Raw genomic sequence first — 22,946 nt, forward strand, 5'->3', positions numbered from 1 at the left:
TCTGTTGGACGTTATATAGGAAATAATGTACCCACTGTTGCAAAATATTGTAAAGTCTTTGAGGAGTTCCATGGCCTTATAAAGGCACAAGGCCAAAGGCTGCGTGCATTTATACAAGTAATTGAACTCCTAGATGATCTAATATTATTTTTTGTCATGTGACACAAATTACACCACTAAGCACTGATTACAATTAATGACATCACTATGCACCATTTATTGTATGTATTATTTATATATCAATATGGAACTGAGGTCCTAGCATTTGATCATTGCCATCTTATAAGTGTTGGGTTATAATCAAATTACATGAGACCATGGATCTGTCATCTGTTTTGTTTTCCTTTTAATATCAATAACATTAATTTAAAAAGAAAAACTGTGACCAGCCCCCAATTAAACAATGTTTCCATGTCCTTTATTAAAGAAGGTGGGGGGGGGGTTAGGCCACCCTGCAGTATGTACTAGTTCAGGGGTGGCCAATACGTCGATTCCCAGTGGATATCTGGTGGACCACGATCAAGCTGGGGATGCAGAAGTGCTGCGTATTCCACATTCCGCATCGGTCCGGTCCATCATAACTGGAAAAAGTCTGGCCACCCCTGTACTAGGTCATTGCAGTGATTTATCTTTGGTACAAGAAGTGGTGCTGGTGGGATGGGAGGGGTGAAACTTTTCTCCATGGTCCAGTCAAAGAGGTTACACCATAATTACCTGAAGCACAAATCCTCTTTAAATTTGTTTAGTGATGAGGCGCCACACCTGTAACCCTATTATCCTTTTTTCTTTTGCAGTCAAATCATTTATGCTTACTCCTTTTCCCCCGATTGGCTTCCACAAGTAATTTTCACAAGGGGCATAGACAATGAAGAGCTATAAATGTCGGCTTGGACTGCCTCTTCATACAAAGCAAAGTTGCTTCTCTTATTTGAAGAGCGACAGAAGGGATTTCCAGCTATGCTCTGCTACGTTCTGCTGCTTGCCCTAGTAGCCCCGGGCTGGAGCCACCCCCCAGGGAGGCCAGGTGAGCATCTATGTTGTGAAAAGGTTTTCGTTTTTTAGGGGAAAATTATGATCTGCTTATAGTATAATGCATTTATTTATTTTTTCAAAGGGGCTTCTTGCTATTTTTAGTGTACTAAAAGGCTGGGCAGTGGGCACAGAGCCAGTTTTTTCACTGTGAACATCTTGGGCTACCCTTTAAAATGTAAAATTTTTATTTACCAAAATATTTCAGATAGTTTCATATAGAATCATTTTTAATATTTAGATGTATTCTTTCTATTTCAAGTTAAAAAGGGTCCAGTAAATAATGGAAATGATAATTACAACTAGATTATAAAAATGTCAATCCTTGTAAACAGTAAAAGTCTCATAGCTTAAAATAGAACCCAGACTCGCTTTATTGTTGAACTGATAGCAGTAATTTCATTCATCTTCATCTTTTCTCAAAATGCAGCCTTTATGCCTCCTCCTCCTCCACCTAGCTATGACCTGATCAAGCCATGGGGACACCCTGAGGAGTTCAGGACTGGAGCACCCTTACCAACAAAAAATCTACCCAATGAACCTGAGGTGAGCTAAGAAACTTGAATTTTAACTCAATGTGGCCATTTTTGACAGTTTAAGTTTAAGACTGCTTTTTGCACCTTGTTCCATAAGTAAACCATAGAGTCTCCAGCAATAAAAAAAAACATATTAATTGTAACCAATCAGCACTTAAGTTTCCCTAATTAAAAAAATGAATGAATACATTTTGCTATGGGTTACAGCGCTAGTGACTACTGTAATAAAGCGCTAGTGACTTTACAGTAATCAAAGAAAAACCATGATACAATTTAATTAATGTAATAAAAGCCACAAAGTTTGCAGCTGTCTAGCAGCACATAGCAACCCATCTGCAATTAACATTTATTGGTGAAACCTTCTGGCCTAGCAACAGGACCGGATTTGTGGGAAGGCCACAAAGGCCTGGGCCTAGGGCGGCGAGATCTTAGGGGCAGCATGCTGCCCAGCTGCATTTGTTTTTTCCATGGAGCACTGGGAAAATAGGCGAGATTTGTTTACCTCTCCTGCACGCCAATTTCTCAGTGCTCCTGGACCAAATGAGAAGCACTAGCGACTAGCAGTGAAGGAGCGGTGGGAAGCAGGTGAGCTACTGCACATGTGTAGGGGGCGGGGTGGGCACCACTTCAGGTGGCCTAGGGGAGCACCAAGTATAAATCCAGCCCTGCCTAGCAAACATATAATTGCAATGGGTTACTAAATCTGGTGCAAAGGTTGCGATTTTCATTACCTCATATAGCCATGTCCTGTAAATAATTACTATAAAGCTTATTAAAGGAAAGTTAGTAATGAGCAACCAGGGGTCATTACTGAACCCTTTGTTCTGTCTGTAGACAAAGAACATTTGAGTTGCACCAGTTGGTTATGCCTGAGATCTTACCTTTTCCTTCATAAAGTATTTTATTTACTATGTTATATCTGAATAAAAACTACTTTTAAGTCAGCTGATGCATTTTTTAATTCCTAGCATGGCATACATAAGAGTGACCTTCATCATGGAAAAGCTGCCCCCACCGGAGTCCCACATCATACAGGAGAAGCCCCACATCATACAGGAGAAGTTCCACATCATACAGGAAAAGTCCAACATCATACAGAGGTCCCACATCATATAGGAAAAGTCCAACATCAGACAGAAAAAGTCCCACGTCACACATTAGCCCACAGCAGCAGCAGTGAAATAAGCCACCCCCCCAGACCTGACATTACCCACGAGTCATATGGAGAAAAGAAACCAGAAAGATTCAGGACTGGAGCCCCCTTGCCACCCAAAAAACCTGAGGTGAGCAAAGTAATACGCATTTTGCCTTTGTGAAACCATCTATGGAACTGGTGGACAGCTGAGTATTGTAGTTTAACAAGATCAGGAGGTTTTTGGGCTAACAGCACATACTTAATGATATAAGGTACCCCAAAAATCATGGGTTTATGTCTTTCTGCATACATCAATTATAAAAGTCTTCAACTATGGAGTGTGGCATTTGGAAGCATAGATTGCAGCTCCCATAACAGTTGCCTTCAAGAAAGGGTCTTACAATGTATTATGGGATTTGCAGTCTTCGTTATTGTAGGACCAGGCTTATTATGAAACGATCATTTAAAAGTACGATTTCCCTATAAACAAAACAACCATTTCAAGCGATATCATCTAGTTGAAGCTAGGAAAACTACCTGCTTGGTCCTGCAAACAACTGGGCAATGGGCAAATTCTGTTGTTAATTATGAAAATTTTCAATTTTCATTCCTCGCACCCCAGCATCACTCTTACAAGTTTAGCATCGGAGTGGTTCCAAAGGGGGCCGCATCTCTAATGCAAAGAGCGATATTGCACTTTCTGCACTAGCAGAGCCGAATTTACATTTTTAAAAATGAAATTTCAGCTCTTGAAGTTACCAGAGGTGGCTTTTTGCCACCCCTGGAAATTAGCTGCTTACTGCCGCCTGACGCAAGGTTCTCACTATTATTGTAATTGTGCAACTAACTAGAGCAGCACTGTCCAACTTATGTCGTACCGAGGGCCGGAATTTTTCTGGCCAACGCAGTAGAGGGCCGATAATGGAAGCCAGTTTGACCACTCCCCCTTTTAAACCACACCCACTTAAAACCACACCCATGTTATCACAAGAGCTTTTAAGACTATACCCACATTAATGGTGATAGCTCAGCAAAACCCCAAATGGTTGGTGCTCACAGTAGGGATATCACCCTTCATTCATATGTGAAAGAATTATATTATGCCATTTTAAGACACAACCTTAAATCCCTATGCCTCCTCTTCCCCTGTGGATAGCACAGCAACCCCCAGCACATACAGTGGTGTGAAAAACTATTTGCCCCCTTCCTGATTTCTTATTCTTTTGCATGTTTGTCACACAAAATGTTTCTGATCATCAAACACATTTAACTATTAGTCAAAGATAACATAATTGAACACAAAATGCAGTTTTTAAATGAAGGTTTACGTTATTAAGGGAGAAAAAAAACTCCAAATCTACATGGCCCTGTGTGAAAAAGTGATTGCCCCCCTTGTTAAAAAATAACTTAACTGTGGTTTATCAATTTCAATTTTCAATTTCAATATCAATTTCTGTAGTCACCCCCAGGCCTGATTACTGCCACACCTGTTTCAATCAAGAAATCACTTAAATAGGAGCTACCTGACACAGAGAAGTAGACCAAAAGCACCTCAAAAGCTAGACATCATGCAAAGATCCAAAGAAATTCAGGAACAAATGAGAACAAAAGTAATTGAGATCTATCAGTCTGGTAAAGGTTATAAAGCCATTTCTAAAGCTTTGGGACTCCAGCGAACCACAGTGAGAGCCATTATCCACAAATGGCAAAAACATGGAACAGTGGTGAACCTTCCCAGGAGTGGCCGGCCGACCAAAATTACCCCAAGAGCGTAGAGACAACTCATCCGAGGGGCCACAAAAGACCCCAGGACAACATCTAAAGAACTGCAGGCCTCACTTGCCTCAATTAAGGTCAGTGTTCACGACTCCACCATAAGAAAGAGACTGGGCAAAAACGGCCTGCATGGCAGATTTCCAAGGCGCAAACCACTTTTAAGCAAAAAGAACATTATGGCTCATCTCAATTTTGCTAAAAAACATCTCAATGATTGCCAAGACTTTTGAGAAAATACCTTGTGGACCGACGAGACAAAAGTTGAACTTTTTGGAAGGTGCGTGTCCCGTTACATCTGGCGTAAAAGTAACACAGCATTTCAGAAAAAGAACATCATACCAATAGTAAAATATGGTGGTGGTAGTGTGATGGTCTGGGGTTGTTTTGCTGCTTCAGGACCTGGAAGGCTTGCTGTGATAGATGGAACCATGAATTCTACTGTCTACCAAAAAATCCTGAAGGAGAATGTCCGGCCATCTGTTCGTCAACTCAAGCTGAAGCGATCTTGGGTGCTGCAGCAGGACAATGACCCAAAACACACCAGCAAATCCACCTCTGAATGGCTGAAGAAAAACAAAATGAAGACTTTGGAGTGGCCTAGTCAAAGTCCTGACCTGAATCCTATTGAGATGTTGTGGCATGACCTTAAAAAGGCGGTTCATGCTAGAAAACCCTCAAATAAAGCTGAATTACAACAATTCTGCAAAGATGAGTGGGCCAAAATTCCTCCAGAGCGCTGTAAAAGACTCGTTGCAAGTTATCGCAAACGCTTGATTGCAGTTATTGCTGCTAAGGGTGGCCCAACCAGTTATTAGGTTCAGGGGGCAATTACTTTTTCACACAGGGCCATGTAGGTTTGGATTTTTTTTCTCCCTAAATAATAAAAACCCTCATTTAAAAACTGCATTTTGTGTTTACTTGTGTTATCTTTGACTAATAGTTAACGGTTTTTGATGAGCAGAAACATTTAAGTGTGACAAACATGCAAAAGAATAAGAAATCAGGAAGGGGGCAAATAGTTTTTCACACCACTGTAATTACACATCTTAAGGACCATATAATGACTATTTTCAAATGATATCAAACTCCCAAAACAAACCCCTGCCAGGTTCACCTCCCACAGGCAGCATAGGGCAGGCAGAGTATGGCACACACAGGCAGCATAGGGCAGGTAGAGTATGACACACACAGGCAGGGTAGGGCAGGCAGAGTATGGCACACACAGACAGCATAGAGCAGGCAGAGTATGGCACATGCTCTGCCTGCCCTACCCTGCCTGTGTGTGTCATACGCTGTCTGCCCTACCCTGCCTATGTGTGCCATACTCTGTCTGCCCTATGCTGCCTGTGTGTGCCATATTCTGCCTGCCCTACCCTGCCTGTTTATAAGGATATTTAAAGTCACCTTGGAGTTCTGTACCCTGTATAAAGTGACTTCCAATATCCCTATATATTATGGTTGAAAAACATCAGGGTGCAAATTTGGTTCTTAAACCATTAAATTGCACTATGTAAAAATGAGAAATATATAAGTATCAGATCTATTTGCTATCTTATATGTGTAATTATAAATACTGACACACTGTCCCATCCATAGCATGGCAGGCATAGGAGAGATCTTCACCATGGGAAAGCTATCCCTACTGCAGTCCCTCATCATACAGGAGTCCACAGTGGAAGCGGTAAAATAAGCCACCCTCCCAGACATGATCATTCCACCTTTACCCACAGTGGCGCGTCAAGTAAGGGAAAGGGACCAGGACATGGTCAGGAGCATGGAAAAAAGCCAAAACACTAGTAAGTTTGCAGATATACAGTTGTCTCTATAAATGATCTACTGCTTTATTCTTACACAGTATGTGTGAGACAGTGATAGGTTCTGCTGTTGAAGGACACATGGAGAGCAAAGCCCAGAAAAGGGTAAGGGTTAATAGTAATTGGACCCAGTAACTCATAGCAACTCTATAGCAGTTCATTTTACTCATCTAGTATATGCCTACAATTGGTTACTATGGGTTACAAGACTATAACAAATTTGGCTTGTTGTTGCTTTAATATTCTGTTCTCTTGCAGATATTAAAAGGTACTTTCAAAGATATTATTATATATTATCAGTCAAACAGAGCAAATAACTTCATCAGCACTATTATTACATAAAATATATGCTCTAGTGCTATGGTATTGAAATCAATGTATTTTCCCAGGGTGCAATATGGTAAGGAGTAACACTGTAGCTGCATCATATTTCCCTGTAGATCGTTATCAAAGTGCAGCTGTCAGCCTCTGTATACTCTGCATTGTTTATCTTTAAAATTCTTCTGAAAATAATGTCCATTATATATTTTATCTTGAAGCACAAAACTGTTCCCTAGTTCTCTAGCATAGATAGATAGAACTTAATTACAGATGAGGATGCAGATTTCGAGCTCTGTCAGTCACCTTGCTCCCATTTACATATGGAGATTATTGTGTGATTTGACTGCATGATATTACACTGTAATCAAACATCAGGAGAAATCATACTCTCTTTAAAGGATAAGTAAGCCTTTTATCATAAAAGCCCCTAAAAATGACTCTATACAAGCCTCCAGAATAACATGCCTTTCCCCCTGCACATAGTCTTATGTAGATTCTCTATCACAAGCAGCACCACTTCAGGTCTCTGCTACTATCTAGTCTAGCATGAAGCCCGACCCTCTTCTTTGCTTAGCTTTCTTTCTCTGACTGTGAAGATGGTTGATTTCTATTGGAGCAGAGACAGCATGCATGCGCTTTAGACATCTCTTCTACCATCTGCTTAGTCAGAGGGAGAAAGAGAGCTCAGCAAAGAAAAGGAGTCAGAGCTTCATGCTAAACTAGGAAGTAGTAGAGAGAGTTACATAAGACTAAATGGAGGGAGAAAGGTATGTTATTCCAGGCACTATTAAGACTCATTTTAGTGATAAAAAGATTTACTTATTATTTTATTGCTAACTCTACTTGCTGGAATAAAGAGCCAGATTTAAACAAATGATGTGTGATTCTTACTGGAGGATTCTTATGGATCTTATGGAATTAGTAGTACAGCAAGAACTGAGTAAAGCATGGCTGAGCAACAGTGTTTATTTCCCCCAGCCCTGCATGTAGCTCAAATATACTTGCATCAGCACACTGTTATTATAGTAATATACTACAGTATCATTGCTTAAAGTGATACACAAAAAAAGGACATTTCAAATTATGAATCTACATAAAAAGTTACCTATAGGTCATGTTGATATTTTTTCACTGTTAGGGCTGGTTTTGTATGTAATTGTTGCTTGAAGTTCCTAAACCTGACTGTTTTGCCAGCCTGACTGTCCCTTCTCAGCCTGTCAGTTATAGCTTCTAATGCTAACGGCCTACTGCTGTACAAATATGGCAGCCCCCTCATAGAAGAACATGGGGGATCAGATAAGGAATGGAAAAGCATCAGCAAATACTTTTATGGCAAAATTATAAAGCTCATGCAAAGACAATGTTATGATAGATGTAAAAATTGTTTCATTTCTGTTGTCAGTATCTCTTTAAACAGATATGGTGCAATGGGTATAGCACTGTGCTGTACTTATACTTCTGAACTGTTTTCTTTTACAGAGACAAGAAACTAAGGAGGATACCAAGCACATTGGATGAAAACATTATTTAGAATTATGCAACATCCAATAAAATCATGTTAAAGATATTTTGTTTTCGTTTTATTAATCATCAGACCAAACTGGTCTAAAGGACTAGTATTACCTTGATCTTTGCTTTGTTTGCTGGAGGTAAAAAGTTAGGACCACCATATAGGGTTAACCTTGATGTAGTATGGTGGCTTGGCAATATTATGATCATAACTAAAAACCCCTGTTTTTCAAAATACATGCACTTGCATAGATACTAAATTATAAAACTGGGGACCAGGGAATGTGCAATGATCTATCCCCTTTCTCTTGCACATTACACAGGTCCGACTGCATTCCCTGGAAATTCCCATTCCTTTCTCGCAGCTTCTATGAAAAGACCATAAACAAATATGTCTATGAAGATTTTCATTCATCCAGGTCATGGTATATCTAGTATAAATAAATTTAAAGCAACTGGACTTGTTTAGTAATCATTGAAGACGTTTCACTACTCATCCGAGCAGCTTCTTCAGTTCGACTGACTGGTATGGGAAGGATGAGTAGTGAAACGTCTTCAATGATTACTAAACAAGTCCAGTTGCTTTAAATTTATTTATACTAGATAGACCATAAACAAAACATTTAAATTAGTCATGGGTATTTACTAAATACAGGTATACATTATAAAAGCCACAAACAAAAGGCTTTATTATCTTTGTTTCTTATACTGGTGTGTTGCACATAAGCTGTGCTTGCATGTGTGTGTTATGTACTGACTGAACACTTGCAGGGCTCTCTATGCAAGCTCATGGGGTGACACCTACCTGCCCAGCTGAACATTTAAAGCTTTCTCACCCCACCCTAGCATAGGGAGCAGTGTTTCTGGCTGAATGATAAGGAATCTTTCTGAGCATAATGCTTGACATAACTCCCTGCCCAGCCGACATGTGTGTCTCTCTCTACCTGCCCAAACTCATTCTAGCCAATGTGTCTACTAATAATTTCTTCCAGGCAGTGCACACTAAACACCAGCTTCCTTTAACATTTAGGTTCTATTGGAACAACTATTATGGCTTAACGCATTTTATATCAGCACACTGTAGTATCTCTTGTTCAGTGTTCCTTGTTGGGATTAAATGACTCTACATGACAATTTTTCCTTTAAAGCGGACTTGTCATGTACAAATTAATGGGGGATAGTAGGGAAATCACATTATTAAGAACCATACAATCCAAAGAAATAGGTAGGAGATAGGTCGTAGCTGCAAAGAATGCCCCTCATCCTCTCTGGAGCTTGGATAACGCCACTTATGTTTGAGTATATCCTACTACAAAGTCACAATCTCAGCTTCCTTGGCCAGTATTGATGTTTTAACAAGAACCATTGGAGGGAGTCCAGATGAAGAAAACCTTACAATTTTATGTCACTTAGTCATGAACTGCAGCCGAAGGCTGGGGACCTAATATATATATATATATGTACTTATCGAAAAAACAGCTATCATTGGGTGATTTAAATTTGTGCCAAGATTTTTCACCGAGTCCATATGTTTATCAAATACTTATTTACAGGCTCACTATTCATTATTCAACAGGGAGAGCTCAACTACAATTTTGCAGCCAAAAAAGAACTGATGAAGCCAGGGAGTTAATAGTCTATGCACACACACAGTACATTTATATTAGGGAGAGGGAAATAATGAATGGGGCCAGACCTCCATCAGTTTGATTATGCAAAACAGTATTCCTGGGAAAGAATATCTTTTATGCTTTCATTTTTTGGATTCTTACGGAAACTGGGCCGCTCAATGGCAAGATGAGTGAGGCAGTCAGAGGGCCTCATCTATGTCAGTCCATTTTCATTCTTTTTTTATAACTATAGTTATAGTTTTATAACTTTATGCAATGTGTGAATGGCTGACTGTCCAACTGTTACTACAGAGCAAGGGTAAAAAAAACAGCTATTTGCCTCTGATACTTTGCTTTCCATTAAACCAGTGTGAATGCTGGGCATTTATCCTGCGCACAGAGAGATGACTGGGAAACATATGTTGGTCTCCACAAGCCTGTTGCCTTAAGGTAGCTATACACAGGCTAATAAAAGCTGGAGACAGATCAAGTCGGCAGCTTATCAGTCCATATGGGGCCCTCCGACAGGCCTACCCAGCTGGTATCTGACCAAAAATAGTCCAGATCGACAGGTTTGAAAATGTTCCTCAATGATGTAGTCCTCGCCTGTACGGTCTGTATCCCTATCAGTGTGATCCTGAGGTTTAAGAACACACGAGTGACATCTAGTGGTAAAAGGCATGATTTGCACCTTGAAACTTTATATTGTAAATTAAATATTGTTAAAATGGATTCCAAGTAACGGAATGCACTTAATTTATTAATATGCAATTGACACATATTTGGCATCATTTTTTCACTTGTTAGAGTTTATTTAAGTCATTTAGTAAGGACCAGCACTCTCTTGTATTAGACCTAAAACAACAAAATGTCTTTATTTCTCATATCATTTGTGTCCAATGTTTGGTCCACATTAGGACTTTTACTACTGTGGACCAAAATGTTGCACAAAAGTGATATGTGAAATAAAGACATTTTGTTGTTTTAGGTCTAATACAAGCGAGTGCTGGTCCTTACCAAACATATGATTTGTTTTTTTATTGCACCCCAACAGAACATTTGTAGACAAGTACGGGCATACATACTTTAATATATTTATATATATATTTATACCTCAGAACATTATCATTCAAAAAAACAGACAAGGGAGGTGCAATAGTTGTTATGGACTATGATAAATACAGGGAGAAGATTATTAATCAACTTATGGATAATGCAAAACTTAATAAGGATCCCACCCCCACTTACTAACAGGAAATATACAGTATATATAATTTATATGGGTAAGAATAACATGTTGATTAATGAAAAAGAAGTAGAGTTGTTATTGGTGGAATTTTTGGAGTTCTACACATTTCCAAAGATCTTTAAATATCCAAATAATCCTCAGGGGTGGCCATTCATCTCATCCATTACAGCTTTATTGCAACCTATGCGCAGTACTTGGATTTTTATTTGTAGCCATGTGTGACAGCACTCCCTACCTTCCCCAAAGACACCATGGAATTGTTAACAATAGTGAAGATGAATAAAGAAATGGATCGCTGTGATTTCTGTTTGTTTCTCTAGATGTCACTAGTCTTAATACCAGTATAATCCGCCCAGAAGCATTGGATGCAGTAAAGGAGCTCATTACAGGTAATCCATTATATACAGGTCTTCGGGGGTCCACTTTTAGTTGCTTTCACATCTTTGCACCCACATACGCCAAACAATTGTCACATGGTATTAACAGTATGTTTCACTTTGTATTATTTAACCTTAAAAGGCCCCATACATACAAACCGGATTCCAAAAAAGTTGGGACACTAAACAAATTGTGAATAAAAACTGAACGCAATGATGTGGAGGTGCCAACTTCTAATATTCAGAATAGAACATAAATCACGGAACAAAAGTTTAAACTGAGAAAATGTACCATTTTAAGGGAAAAATATGTTGATTCAGAATTTCATGGTGTCAACAAATCCCAAAAAAGTTGGGACAAGTAGCAATAAGAGGCTGGAAAAAGTAAATTTGAGCATAACAAAGATCTGGAAGACCAAATAACACTAATTAGGTCAATTGGCAACATGATTGGGTATAAAAAGAGCTTCTCAGAGTGGCAGTGTCTCTCAGAAGCCAAGATGGGTAGAGGATCACCAATTCCCACAATGTTGCACAGAAAGATAGTGGAGCAATATCAGAAAGGTGTTACCCAGCGAAAAATTGCAAAGATTTTGCATCTATCATCATCAACTGTGCATAACATAATCCGAAGATTCAGAGAATCTGGAACAATCTCTGTGCGTAAGGGTCAAGGCCATAAAACCATACTGGATGCCCGTGATCTCCGGGCCCTTAAACGACACTGCACCACAAACAGGAATGCTACTGTAAAGGAAATCACAGAATGGGCTCAGGAATACTTCCAGAAACCATTGTCAGTGAATACAATCCACCGTGCCATCCGCCGTTGCCAGCTGAAACTCTACAGTGCAAAGAAGCCATTTCTAAGCAAGATCCACAAGCTCGGGCGTTTTCACTGGGCCAGAGATCATTTAAAATGGAGTGTGGCAAAATGGAAGACTGTTCTGTGGTCAGACGAGTCACGATTCGAAGTTCTTTTTGGAAATCTGGGACGCCATGTCATCCGGACCAAAGAGGACAAGGACAACCCAAGTTGTTATCAACGCTCAGTTCAGAAGCCTGCATCTCTGATGGTATGGGGTTGCATGAGTGCGTGTAGCATGGGCAGCTTGCATGTCTGGAAAGGCAGCATCAATGCAGAAAAATATATTCAGGTTCTAGAACAACATATGCTCCCATCCAGACGTCATCTCTTTCAGGGAAGACCCTGCATTTTTCAACAAGATAATGCCAGACCACATTCTGCATCAATCACAACATCATGGCTGCGTAGGCGAAGGATCCGGGTACTGAAATGGCCAGTCTGCAGTCCAGATCTTTCACCTATAGAGAACATTTGGCGCATCATAAAAAGGAAGGTGCGACAAAGAAGGCCCAAGACGATTGAACGGTTAGAGGCCTGTATTAGACAAGAATGGGAGAGCATTCCTATTCCTAAACTTGAGAAACTGGTCTCCTCAGTCCCCAGACTTCTGTTGAGTGTTGTAAGAAGAAGGGGAGATGCCACACAGTGGTGAAAATGGCCTTGTCCCAACTTTTTTGGGATTTGTTGACACCATGAAATTCTGAATCAACATATTTTTCCCTTAAAATGGTACATTTTCTCAGTTTAAACTTTTGTTCCGTGATTTATGTTCTATTCTGAATAAAATATTAGAAGTTGGCACCTCCACATCATTGCGTTCAGTTTTTATTCACAATTTGTTTAGTGTCCCAACTTTTTTGGAATCCGGTTTGTACATATCTATGTATCTATCGATCTATCTATCTCTCTATATCTATCTTTCTATCTCTCTATGTATATCTATGTATCTATCTATCTATCTATCAATCTGTCTGTCTGTCTATTATCTATCTAGCATCTATCTATCTGTCTATTATCTATATCTATCTATCTATCAATCTATCTATCTGTCATCTATCTATCTATCTATCTATCATTTTTCTATCTATCTGTCTATTATCTATATCTATCTAGCATCTATCTATCATTTATCTATCTATCTCTCTGTCTATCATCTATATCTATCTGTCTATCTATCTATCTATCTATCTATCTATCTATCTATCTATCTATCTATCTATCTATGTATCTATCTATCTATCTATCAATCTGTCTGTCTGTCTATTATCTATCTAGCATCTATCTATCTGTCTATTATCTATATCTATCTATCTATCAATCTATCTATCTGTCATCTATCTATCTATCTATCTATCATTTTTCTATCTATCTGTCTATTATCTATATCTATCTAGCATCTATCTATCATTTATCTATCTATCTCTCTGTCTATCATCTATATCTATCTGTCTATCTATCTATCTATCTATCTATCTATCTATCTATCTATCTATCTATCTATCATCTATCTATCTATCTATCTATCTATCTATTATCTATCTATTAACTATCTATCTATCTAGCATCTAGCATCATCTATCTATCATATCATTTATCTATTTGTCTAATATCTATATCTATCTAGCATCTATCTCTCTATCTATCATCTATATCTATCTATCTGTCTATTATCTATCTATCTATCTATCTATCTATCTATCTATCTGTCTGTCTGTCTGCCTTTGCTCTACTTGTGTTAAATACGGGTAATTTGATTTACTATTTTCTGCTCATAGATTCTACCTTTTTAAAATTGTCATTATAGGTTTCATTCTCTCTTCTTTAACAGCTTTCATAGCTCTTTTGCACATCTGATTTTTTTTTACAAAAGGGGGTTATGGCTGGCCCAGGCAAATGTGGTTTTTGCAAACAAAAGAACAACAAGAACAACTCCTTTTTTACATGTAGCTAGGGAGATATCATAGCTCTATGCAGGGTCGGACCCTTGCCGGCGCTCCCCCGGCCGACTGTGCCATGAAAAACGTATGCACACTCAGGGGAGGACGTCGGGTGGGGGACCCTGCAGGGTGGGGGGGTTAGGGTGGCTCAGAGAGGGGGGTGCAGGGGAAGCGGCCAGACGGGTGCACCTGCAGGGCCCCTGGGGCGGCAGCCCCGGTGGGCCCTGCACCCCCCAGTCCAACCCTGTCTCAATGGCACATAGGTATCCACCTGTATTAAGTACAATTCTGCAGGTACAGACCCCTAGGTTTGGTTATAACCTGCATGGAGACATACCATAACAATATTCTTGTTGGTATTCCCTGTACACATTCACATTACTAAAAGATAACAATTGCATATACTGCTCAGATGCATATTACGTGTTAGCATAGAAACCAATGCATTCTGCAGCAGAACTGATTCATATTAGATTCTATTAGGGATTTTTGCTAATGCTTTGATCATTTACCAAAATCCTTAATCTGAACTCAGCAGCAGCCCAGAGCACACTGAGCATGTGCAGTGCCACTGACACACAAAAGATGGCCTAACAAGATCTAAGATGGAAATGGGGATCATTATGGTTAAAGGGCTGCTGAACCTTTGAGCTGTTTTAGTAAGTTCAATTTATTAAATATATATTTTATATCCTTTTTCGACTTTAGTTCTCTTTTAAGCAAAAATAAAGGTCCTTGGGGCCGGTTATATGGAGCACTGCCTGCAATTGGTCGGATGATTAAAAAATAGAAAACAAGGGCACAAAATATTTAGCATGATTTTATTGGTTTTTGCATAGCTGTAAATAATATTTTATCCAATGTGCTTGGTTTGCTCTTTAATTCTCGCCTCTGTAAAAGAAAACAGTTTACAAGTGTCAGTACAATACAGTGCTTTACCCATTGCAACTTATCTATTCAAGCAATGATGGATACTGTAGTATATTACTCAAATGCAGGTAGAGATTAAAGGGGAACTAAGCACTGTTGCTCAGTCATGCTATGCTCCATTTTTGCTGCACTACGAATTCCACTAAAAACAATCATCCAGTACGAATCCCTCCTCATCTGTATAAACTTGGCGAGTGAAGCTAGCAATTTAACAGCAGAATGTGGTTTCTCCTACAGTGTAATATCATACCCACTAATCTCCATGTGTAAATGGCAGTAAGGTAACTGACAGTGCTGGTAACCAGTATTCTCATTGGGAATTCTCCCTGTATCTGTAATTAAGTGTTAACTCATCTAAAATAGAGATCTATGCTCAAGCTGAAATAGATAATGGATATATTCTTCAGCCGAATTTTATAGTTAGACAATACAAGGCAAACAGAGGCTGACAGCTGCACTATGAAACAATATGCAGGGAAACATAATGCATCTACATTGTGACTTCATTGTTATTTCAATACCGTAGCACAAAAGCATGTATTTTACGCAATGATAGTGCTGATCCGGTCCTTGGCTCCCTTTGACTGGAATTTAAAGTTCTAAATGACTTATTTTTTCCAAAGCTAAATCTCTAACAGCTCCATTGTTAATCTGCCCCTGGTTATATTTAGTATAACCTGTGCTGTTGTGAGTGTCTTTCAGCGGCTTTACAGCCTACAAGTTCAACAGCGGATTTCAAAAGAGTTATAGACAATAAAGTAAACGTATTGAATTATAACACTTGATCAGTTACCTCTTTATATCTGCAAGAGAGCAGAATATAAAAGCAAACAGTAACATCAGTCAAACTTATAGTTATAGTCCTGTAACCCATAGCAACCAATTGAAAGAATGTACTAGATGAGTACTAAATGAACTGCTTTAGCATGTTTCTATAAACTCTTACTCTTTTCTGGGGTTTGCTCTCCATGTGTCCTTCATCAGCAGAACCTATCACTGTCTCACATATACTGTGTAAGAATAAAGCAATAGATTTATAAAGATAATTGTATATGTGCAAACTTACTAGTGTTCTGGCTTCTTTCCTTTCTCCCAATCATGCCCAATCATTTCCTTCTCTTGACTCATCAATGTGGATAAAGCCAGAATGACCATGTCTGGGAGGGGGGCTTATTTCACCGCTGCCACTGTAAAATTCCTCTGTATCATGAGGCACTACAGTAGGGATAGCTTTCCCATATTGAAGATCTCTCCTATGCCTGCCATGCTATGGGTGGAACAGTGTGTCAGTATTAATAATTATACATGGAAGATAGCAGATAGATCTGATCTCATATATTGCTCATTTTTACATAATGCAATTTAATGATTTAAGAACCATATTTGCAACCTCACGTTTTTTCAACCATAATATATATATAGGGATATTGGAAGTAAATTTTTACAGAACACAGAACGCCAAGGTGACTTTAAATATCCTTATAAATTGGTATGGGGAAATCCCATCCTTTATAAAATACATTACCATATTAAGAGCATAAATGTACAGCGTTAACACAACTGTCCACATATAGGAATGCTTCAATTTAAATTACTCTTCTACCACTGCATTGCTAGGAATGTTGCAGTACAAGTCCTTCAGCAGTGGCATGGGTGAAGACTACATGTCCCATGATGCACTGTAACGGTTTTAGTCACACCATTGGAAATGTGGAAACTAGAATATGCAATGGGCTTTAATTGCCGCCATTACATCAGGCTGCGCACTATTGCTTCAGTAAGATCTTTTCATAAAGGCAACTATTACAGGACCTACAATCTATCCTTCTACTTATACCATAAACTTGGTGCTGTTAGCCCAAAAACCTCCATCTTGTTAAACTACAATGCTCAGTTTTCCACCAATTCCATAGATGGTGATACAGAGGCAAAATCCTTCCTGCTTTGCTTACCTCAGGTTTTTTGGGTGGCAAGGGGGCTCCAGTCCTGAATCCTTCAGGTCTCTTTTCTTCACTTGACTCGTGGCTTATTTCACCGCTGCCGCTGTAGAATTCCTCTGTATGATGTGGGACTACAGTAGGGATAGCTTTCCCATGGGGAAGATCTCTCCTATGCCTGCCATGCTACGAGTGGAAAAGTGTGTCAGTATTTATAATTATACATATAAGATAGCAGAAAGATCTGATTCTCATATATTGCTCATTTTTACATAATGCAATTTAATGATTTAAGAACCATATTTGCAACCTCACGTTTTTTCAACCATGATATATATAGGGATATTGGAAGTAAATTTTTACAGGACACAGAACTCCAAGGTGACTTTAAATATCCTTATAAATTGGTATGGGGAAATCCTATCCTTTATAAAATACATTACCATATTAAGAGCATAAATGTACAGCATTAAAACAACTGCCCACATATAGGAATGCTTCAATTTAAATTACTCTTCTACCACTGCATTGCTAGGAATGTTGCAGTACAAGTCCTTCAGCAGTGGCATGGGTGAAGACTACATGTCCCATGATGCACTGTAAGGGTTTTAGTCACACCATTGGAAATGTGGAAACTAGAATATGGGGACAGTTTTTCACTGACGGGTTTGGTTTTGTAAATAATTGTTACTTGAAGTTCCTAAACCTAACTGTTTTGCCAACCTGAGTCCCTTCTCAGCCTGTCAGTTATAGCTTCTAATGCAAACAGACAAATATGGCTGCCCCCTCATAGAGGAACATGGGGGATCAGACAGGTTATGTAAACGCCTCATGCAAATATTTTTATGGCAAAATTATAAAGTTCTTGCAAAGACAATGTTATGATAGATGTAAAAAAAGATTTACTTTCTGGTGTCAGTATCACTTTAAGTACAATTCTGCAGGTACAGACCCCTAGGTTTGTTTATAACCTGCATGGAGACATACCATAACACTATGCTTGTTGGTATTCCCTGTACACATTCACATTATTAAAAGATAACAATTGCATATACTGCTCAGATGCATATTACATGGTAGCATAGAAACCAATGCATTCTGCATTAGAGCTGATTCATATTAGATTCTATTAGAGATTTTTGCTAATGCTTTGATCATTTACCAAAATCCTTAATCTAAACTCAGCAGCAGCCCAGAGCACACTGAGCATGTGCAGTGCCACTGACACACAAAAGATGGCCTAACAAGATCTAAGATGGAAATGGGGATCATTATGATTAAAGGGCTGCTGAACCTTTGAGCTGTTTTAGTAAGTTCAATTTATTAAATATATATTTTATATCCTTTCTACTTATATCATAAACTTGGTGCTGTTAGCCCAAAAACCTCCATCTTGTTAAACTACAATGCTCAGTTTTCCACCAATTCCATAGATGGTGATACAGAGGCAAAATCCTTCCTGCTTTGCTTACCTCAGGTTTTTTGGGTGGCAAGGGGGCTCCAGTCCTGAATCCTTCAGGTCTCTTTTCTTCACTTGACTCGTGGCTTATTTCACCGCTGCCGCTGTAGAATTCCTCTGTATCATGAGGGACTACAGTAGGGATAGCTTTCCCATGGGGAAGATCTCTCCTATGCCTGCCATGCTACGAGTGGAAAAGTGTGTCAGTATTTATAATTATACATATAAGATAGCAGATAGATCTGATTCTCATATATTGCTCATTTTTACATAATGCAATTTAGTGATTTAAGAACCATATTTGCAACCTCACGTTTTTTCAACCATGATTACCATATTAAGAGCATAAATGTACAGCGTGAAAAAAACAACTGCCCACATATAGGAATGCTTCAATTTAAATTACTCTTCTACCACTGCATTGCTAGGAATGTTGCAGTACAAGTCCTTCAGCAGTGGCATGGGTGAAGACTACATGTCCCATGATGCACTGTAACGGTTTTAGTCACACCATTGGAAATGTGGAAACTAGAATATACACTGGGCTCTAATTGCCACCATTACATCAGGCTGCGCACTATTGCTTCAGTAAGATCTTTTCATAAAGGCAACTATTACAGGACCTATCTATCCTTCTACTTATATCATAAACCTGGTGCTGTTAGCCCAGAAACCTCCATAATGTTAAACTACAATGCTCAGTTGTTCACCAATTCCATAGATGGTGATACAGAGGCAAAATTCTTCTTGCTGTGCTCACCTCAAGTTTTTTGGGTGGCAAGGGGGCTCCAGTCCTGAATCCTTCAGGTCTCTTTTCTTCATTTGACTTGTGGGTAATATCAGGTCTGGGGGGATGGCTTATTTCACCACTGCCGCTGTGGGCTCCTGTGTGAGGTGGGACTTCTCCTGTGTGAGGTGGGACTTCTCCTGTATGATGTGGGACTTCTCCTGTATGATGTGGGACTTCTCCTGTATGATGTGGGACTTCTCCTGTATGATGTGGGACTTCTCCAGTATGATGTGGGACTCCAGTGGGGGCAGCTTTTTCATGATGAAGGTCACTCTTATTCCTGCCATTCTAAGGACAAAATGATGTATCAGCTGACTTAAAAGTAGTTATTATTACGAATATAAACCTCTGGTTTATATTGTGATATTGTGATAATTGTGATATTGTGACCCCTGGTTACCCATTACTACCTTTCATTTAATAAGCTTTATTGTAATGAACCCTGGACAAGGCCTTTTTATGACGCCCAAATGTTATGGGGGTAATGTAGTAAGTGCAAAGTTCACTTGAACAGGTAACCCACAGCCACCAAGCAGACAGGAAAAATTAAAAATTGTTGGTGAACCTTGTATGAAATACATGTGAAAAAAGCTTTAACTCCAAGTTGTTGCTCTGTGCTACAACCAAATACAATTGTAGAAATCCAAAAAATAGGAAAAAAAGCGCAAACCTGCTGAAGCTTTTTTTCCTATTTTTTGGACAGGAAAGTAAATGTTACTTACTGATTAATTGCCAATGGTTACAGGACTAGGAGCAACATTCACTGTATGCAGGGACACCATGAGATTATATGATGGAAAGTCACAGCATATGCACCAGATTTAGTAACCCATTACAATGTTTGCTTACTGCTTTGCAGTTAAATGCTAGCTGCTGACTGGTCTCTATGGGCTGCAAACTTTGTGGCTTTTATCACATAAACTGAACTGTATGATGGTTTCCTTGATTATTGTATAGCAAGATTTACTGACATTATTTTAATGAGAGAAACTAATTAAAGTTAAGGATACTATTAAGGATACTAATTTTTTGTTATTGCTGGAGGCTCTAGGGTTGCTTACTTAGCAAAGAACAAGGTGCAAACATTTTTTGCACTTTGCACTCTGACCACTCTTAGCACCCATAGGTGCACTCCAGGGTGGAGCACAAAAACCTGAATCTCTCCAATGAATACTGTGCTGCATGAAGGCTGGGATCAGAATGAGATGTCTTCTAGCTTGGTCATCAGATGTACAAGTTAGTTAGGGAGCACTAATCGGTGCTAAGTACAGAGCTGCATTGCACTTCGATATACTTGTGATATATGTGGGAGCTTTAATCATAAAGTAGGACTGTCAACCTGGAAACCTTCAGCTCTTAAATGACCACACATAGTCAAAATCCAAGTTTCTTAGCTCACCTCAGATTCATTGGGTAGATTTTTTGTTGGTAAGGGTGCTCCAGTCCTGAACTCCTCAGGGTGTTCCCATCCCTTGATCAGGTCATGGCTGACAGGTGGAGGAGGAGGAGGCACAAAGGATGCAGAATCTCCGCCTTGATTTTGAGAAAAGATGAAGAGAAATGAAATTACTGCTATCGGTTCAACAATAAAATGAGTCTGGGTTCTATTTTACACTATGAGACTTTTACTGGGACTGGCATTTATATCATCTAATTGTAATCATCATTTCCATTAGTTACTGGACCATATTAAATTTGAACATCTAAATATGAAAAATGTGATCCCAAGAAAGTCTCAGTTATATTTTAAAAGGTAGCTGCCTAAAGATCTGGCTGTTTGTCCACAACCCAGTACCATAAAAAATGAAGAAGCCCCTTTGGAAAAATAAATAAATAAATGCACGTTCCTTAAGCAGATCAGTGTCTACCACTAAAAATATGAAACCTCACAGAATGTCCCTTTAGATGCTCACCTGGCCTCCCTGGGGGGTGGCTCCAGCCCGGGGCTACTAGGGCAAGCAGCAGAAAGTAGCAGATCATAGCTGGAAATCCCTTCTGTCACCCTTCAAATGAGAGAAGCAACTTTGCTTTGTATGAAGAAACAGTCAGAGCTGACATTTATTTCTCTTCATTGTCTACGCCCCTTGGGAAAATCATTTGTGGTAGCCAATCGGAGATGGCATTAGTAAGCAAAAGTCACTAAAACTTAAATAGGATTTGTGCTTCAGGTAATTACGGTGTAACCTTTTTGACTGGATACAATAATTACAGGTTATTAGCGATGTCATTCTTGCTGTGTTGCCCATGTACAAATTGAAGTTAACATTTACACGTGGAGGCAAGTTTTACCCCTCCCACCCCACCAACACCACCTCTTGTACCAAAGCTAAAGTACTGCAATGACCAGTAAATTGCAGCGAGGCCTGACCCCTCCTTCTTAATAAAGGACGTAAAAACATTGATTAATTAGTGAAGGTCGGTCACAGTTTTTTCTTAATTAACAGTAATTGCTATTAACATTAACACCCTACACATTTACAAAAAAAAAATAGATGTCAGACCCACTATAAGTAGTGATGAGTGAATCTGTTCCGTTTCGATTCGCCGAAAAATTCTCGAATCTTTTAAAAGATCCACGAAATGGCGAAAAACGGAGAAAAACAGAGAAAATGTTGTGCGCCAAAAAAAATTGTCGCCCACGGCTATTATTTTGTCACGCGGCTAATATTTTGTCGCACGGCTATTCTTTTGTCGCCCGTGGCTATTATTTCGTTGCGCGGCTATTCTTTTGACGCCCATAACTATTCTATTTTGACGCCGGCGACAATTTTTGGACATGAATCCATACCTGGCGAAAAACATTTCCCCCATCACTACCTATAAGTAGACAATGATCAAATGCTAGGACTTCAATTCCATATTTATATTTAAGTAATATACATCATGAATATCCTGTAAATTATATATTTTTATATTTTTATAAACAGTGCTTATTGATGTCATCAGTTATAACTGGTGCTCAGCGATATCGTCTGTGTCCCATGATTCACCGAAACAAATACATTTGAGGATATTAGAAGGGGATCTGGTAGTGAATTAGAAACAGAGCAGCCCACTCTGAACTCAGGAAATAAACAGTAAGAAGGGAAGAGACCAGGGGACCATCTCCCACAGTGAAAGGAGTTCTTGCTACATGCTTTGGTACATGCTCTAATGGTTCCACCATAAGATATGTTACAGGTATATGGAACTGAAACAGTACAAATAAGCATTAATATCAGACTGGCCTTTCAGGATTATATGGGCATCCTTCCCAAATCTCACACTAACTGGCCTTCAGGCAGGGTTTTTGCAACTTTGTCTCTAAACTTTTCTAGAGACCCAGCCACATTGTTTGAGAATAACTGAGATAGAGTTATCAAGCAAAAATAGCCAAGTGGAAAGGTATGTGGTGCTCTACATGTAGATTATAGGTGGTCAAATAGATTAGCAGGGTTTAAGAGGAAGGTGTGTATGGCATGGGGATACCTGAATATACTGTATGCATGGCGCTAAATACAGCACAGTAATTACACTCCTACACTCACATAGAAGATTAGGTACCTGCCTTGGTAACGCGAATGCTATTACACAAGTCTCTAAGGGGAAGATTTATGAAGACACGAACGCTCTCAAATCTTTCGTCACTTGCGCGACTTTTTCGTACGGTTGCGCGAATGGTATGAAAAT

At 39.2% G+C, this 22,946-nt stretch overlaps 2 protein-coding genes across 5 annotated transcripts; one reads left to right on the forward strand and one right to left on the reverse strand.

Moving 5' to 3' along the window:
* Positions 1-864: 864 nt before the first annotated feature.
* On the forward strand, positions 865-8,178 carry LOC101733477 (protein XA-1). 2 transcript variants are annotated; one of them, XM_012954534.1, is made up of 6 exons: positions 865-1,024; positions 1,460-1,575; positions 2,534-2,654; positions 2,694-2,848; positions 6,073-6,272; positions 8,091-8,178. In XM_012954534.1, coding segments are annotated over exons 1-6 (738 nt in total). In that variant the 5' UTR covers positions 865-879; the 3' UTR covers positions 8,092-8,178. The 2 variants fall into 2 exon arrangements, with proteins under 2 accessions (XP_012809988.1, XP_004919934.1); XM_004919877.2 differs by having other exon boundaries at positions 2,534-2,848.
* A 6,787-nt stretch (positions 8,179-14,965) lies between these two features.
* On the reverse strand, positions 14,966-21,326 carry LOC101732372 (protein XA-1). Of its 3 annotated transcripts, XM_031906407.1 has the most exons (8): positions 21,191-21,326; positions 20,677-20,810; positions 19,508-19,565; positions 19,248-19,465; positions 18,501-18,671; positions 17,044-17,214; positions 16,158-16,358; positions 14,966-15,052 (listed from the first exon to the last, which is right to left on the reverse strand). In XM_031906407.1, exons 1-7 carry the CDS (start codon positions 21,255-21,257, stop codon positions 16,188-16,190), a joined length of 990 nt encoding a protein of 329 aa, XP_031762267.1. In that variant the 5' UTR covers positions 21,258-21,326; the 3' UTR covers positions 14,966-15,052; positions 16,158-16,187. The 3 variants fall into 3 exon arrangements, with proteins under 3 accessions (XP_031762267.1, XP_004920522.1, XP_004920523.1); XM_004920465.4 differs by having other exon boundaries at positions 19,248-19,565; XM_004920466.4 differs by lacking the exon at positions 17,044-17,214 and having other exon boundaries at positions 19,248-19,565.
* Positions 21,327-22,946: the final 1,620 nt, after the last annotated feature.

This window comes from Xenopus tropicalis, chromosome 7 (assembly GCF_000004195.4).
Source record: "Xenopus tropicalis strain Nigerian chromosome 7, UCB_Xtro_10.0, whole genome shotgun sequence".
NCBI lineage: Eukaryota > Metazoa > Chordata > Amphibia > Anura > Pipidae > Xenopus > Xenopus tropicalis.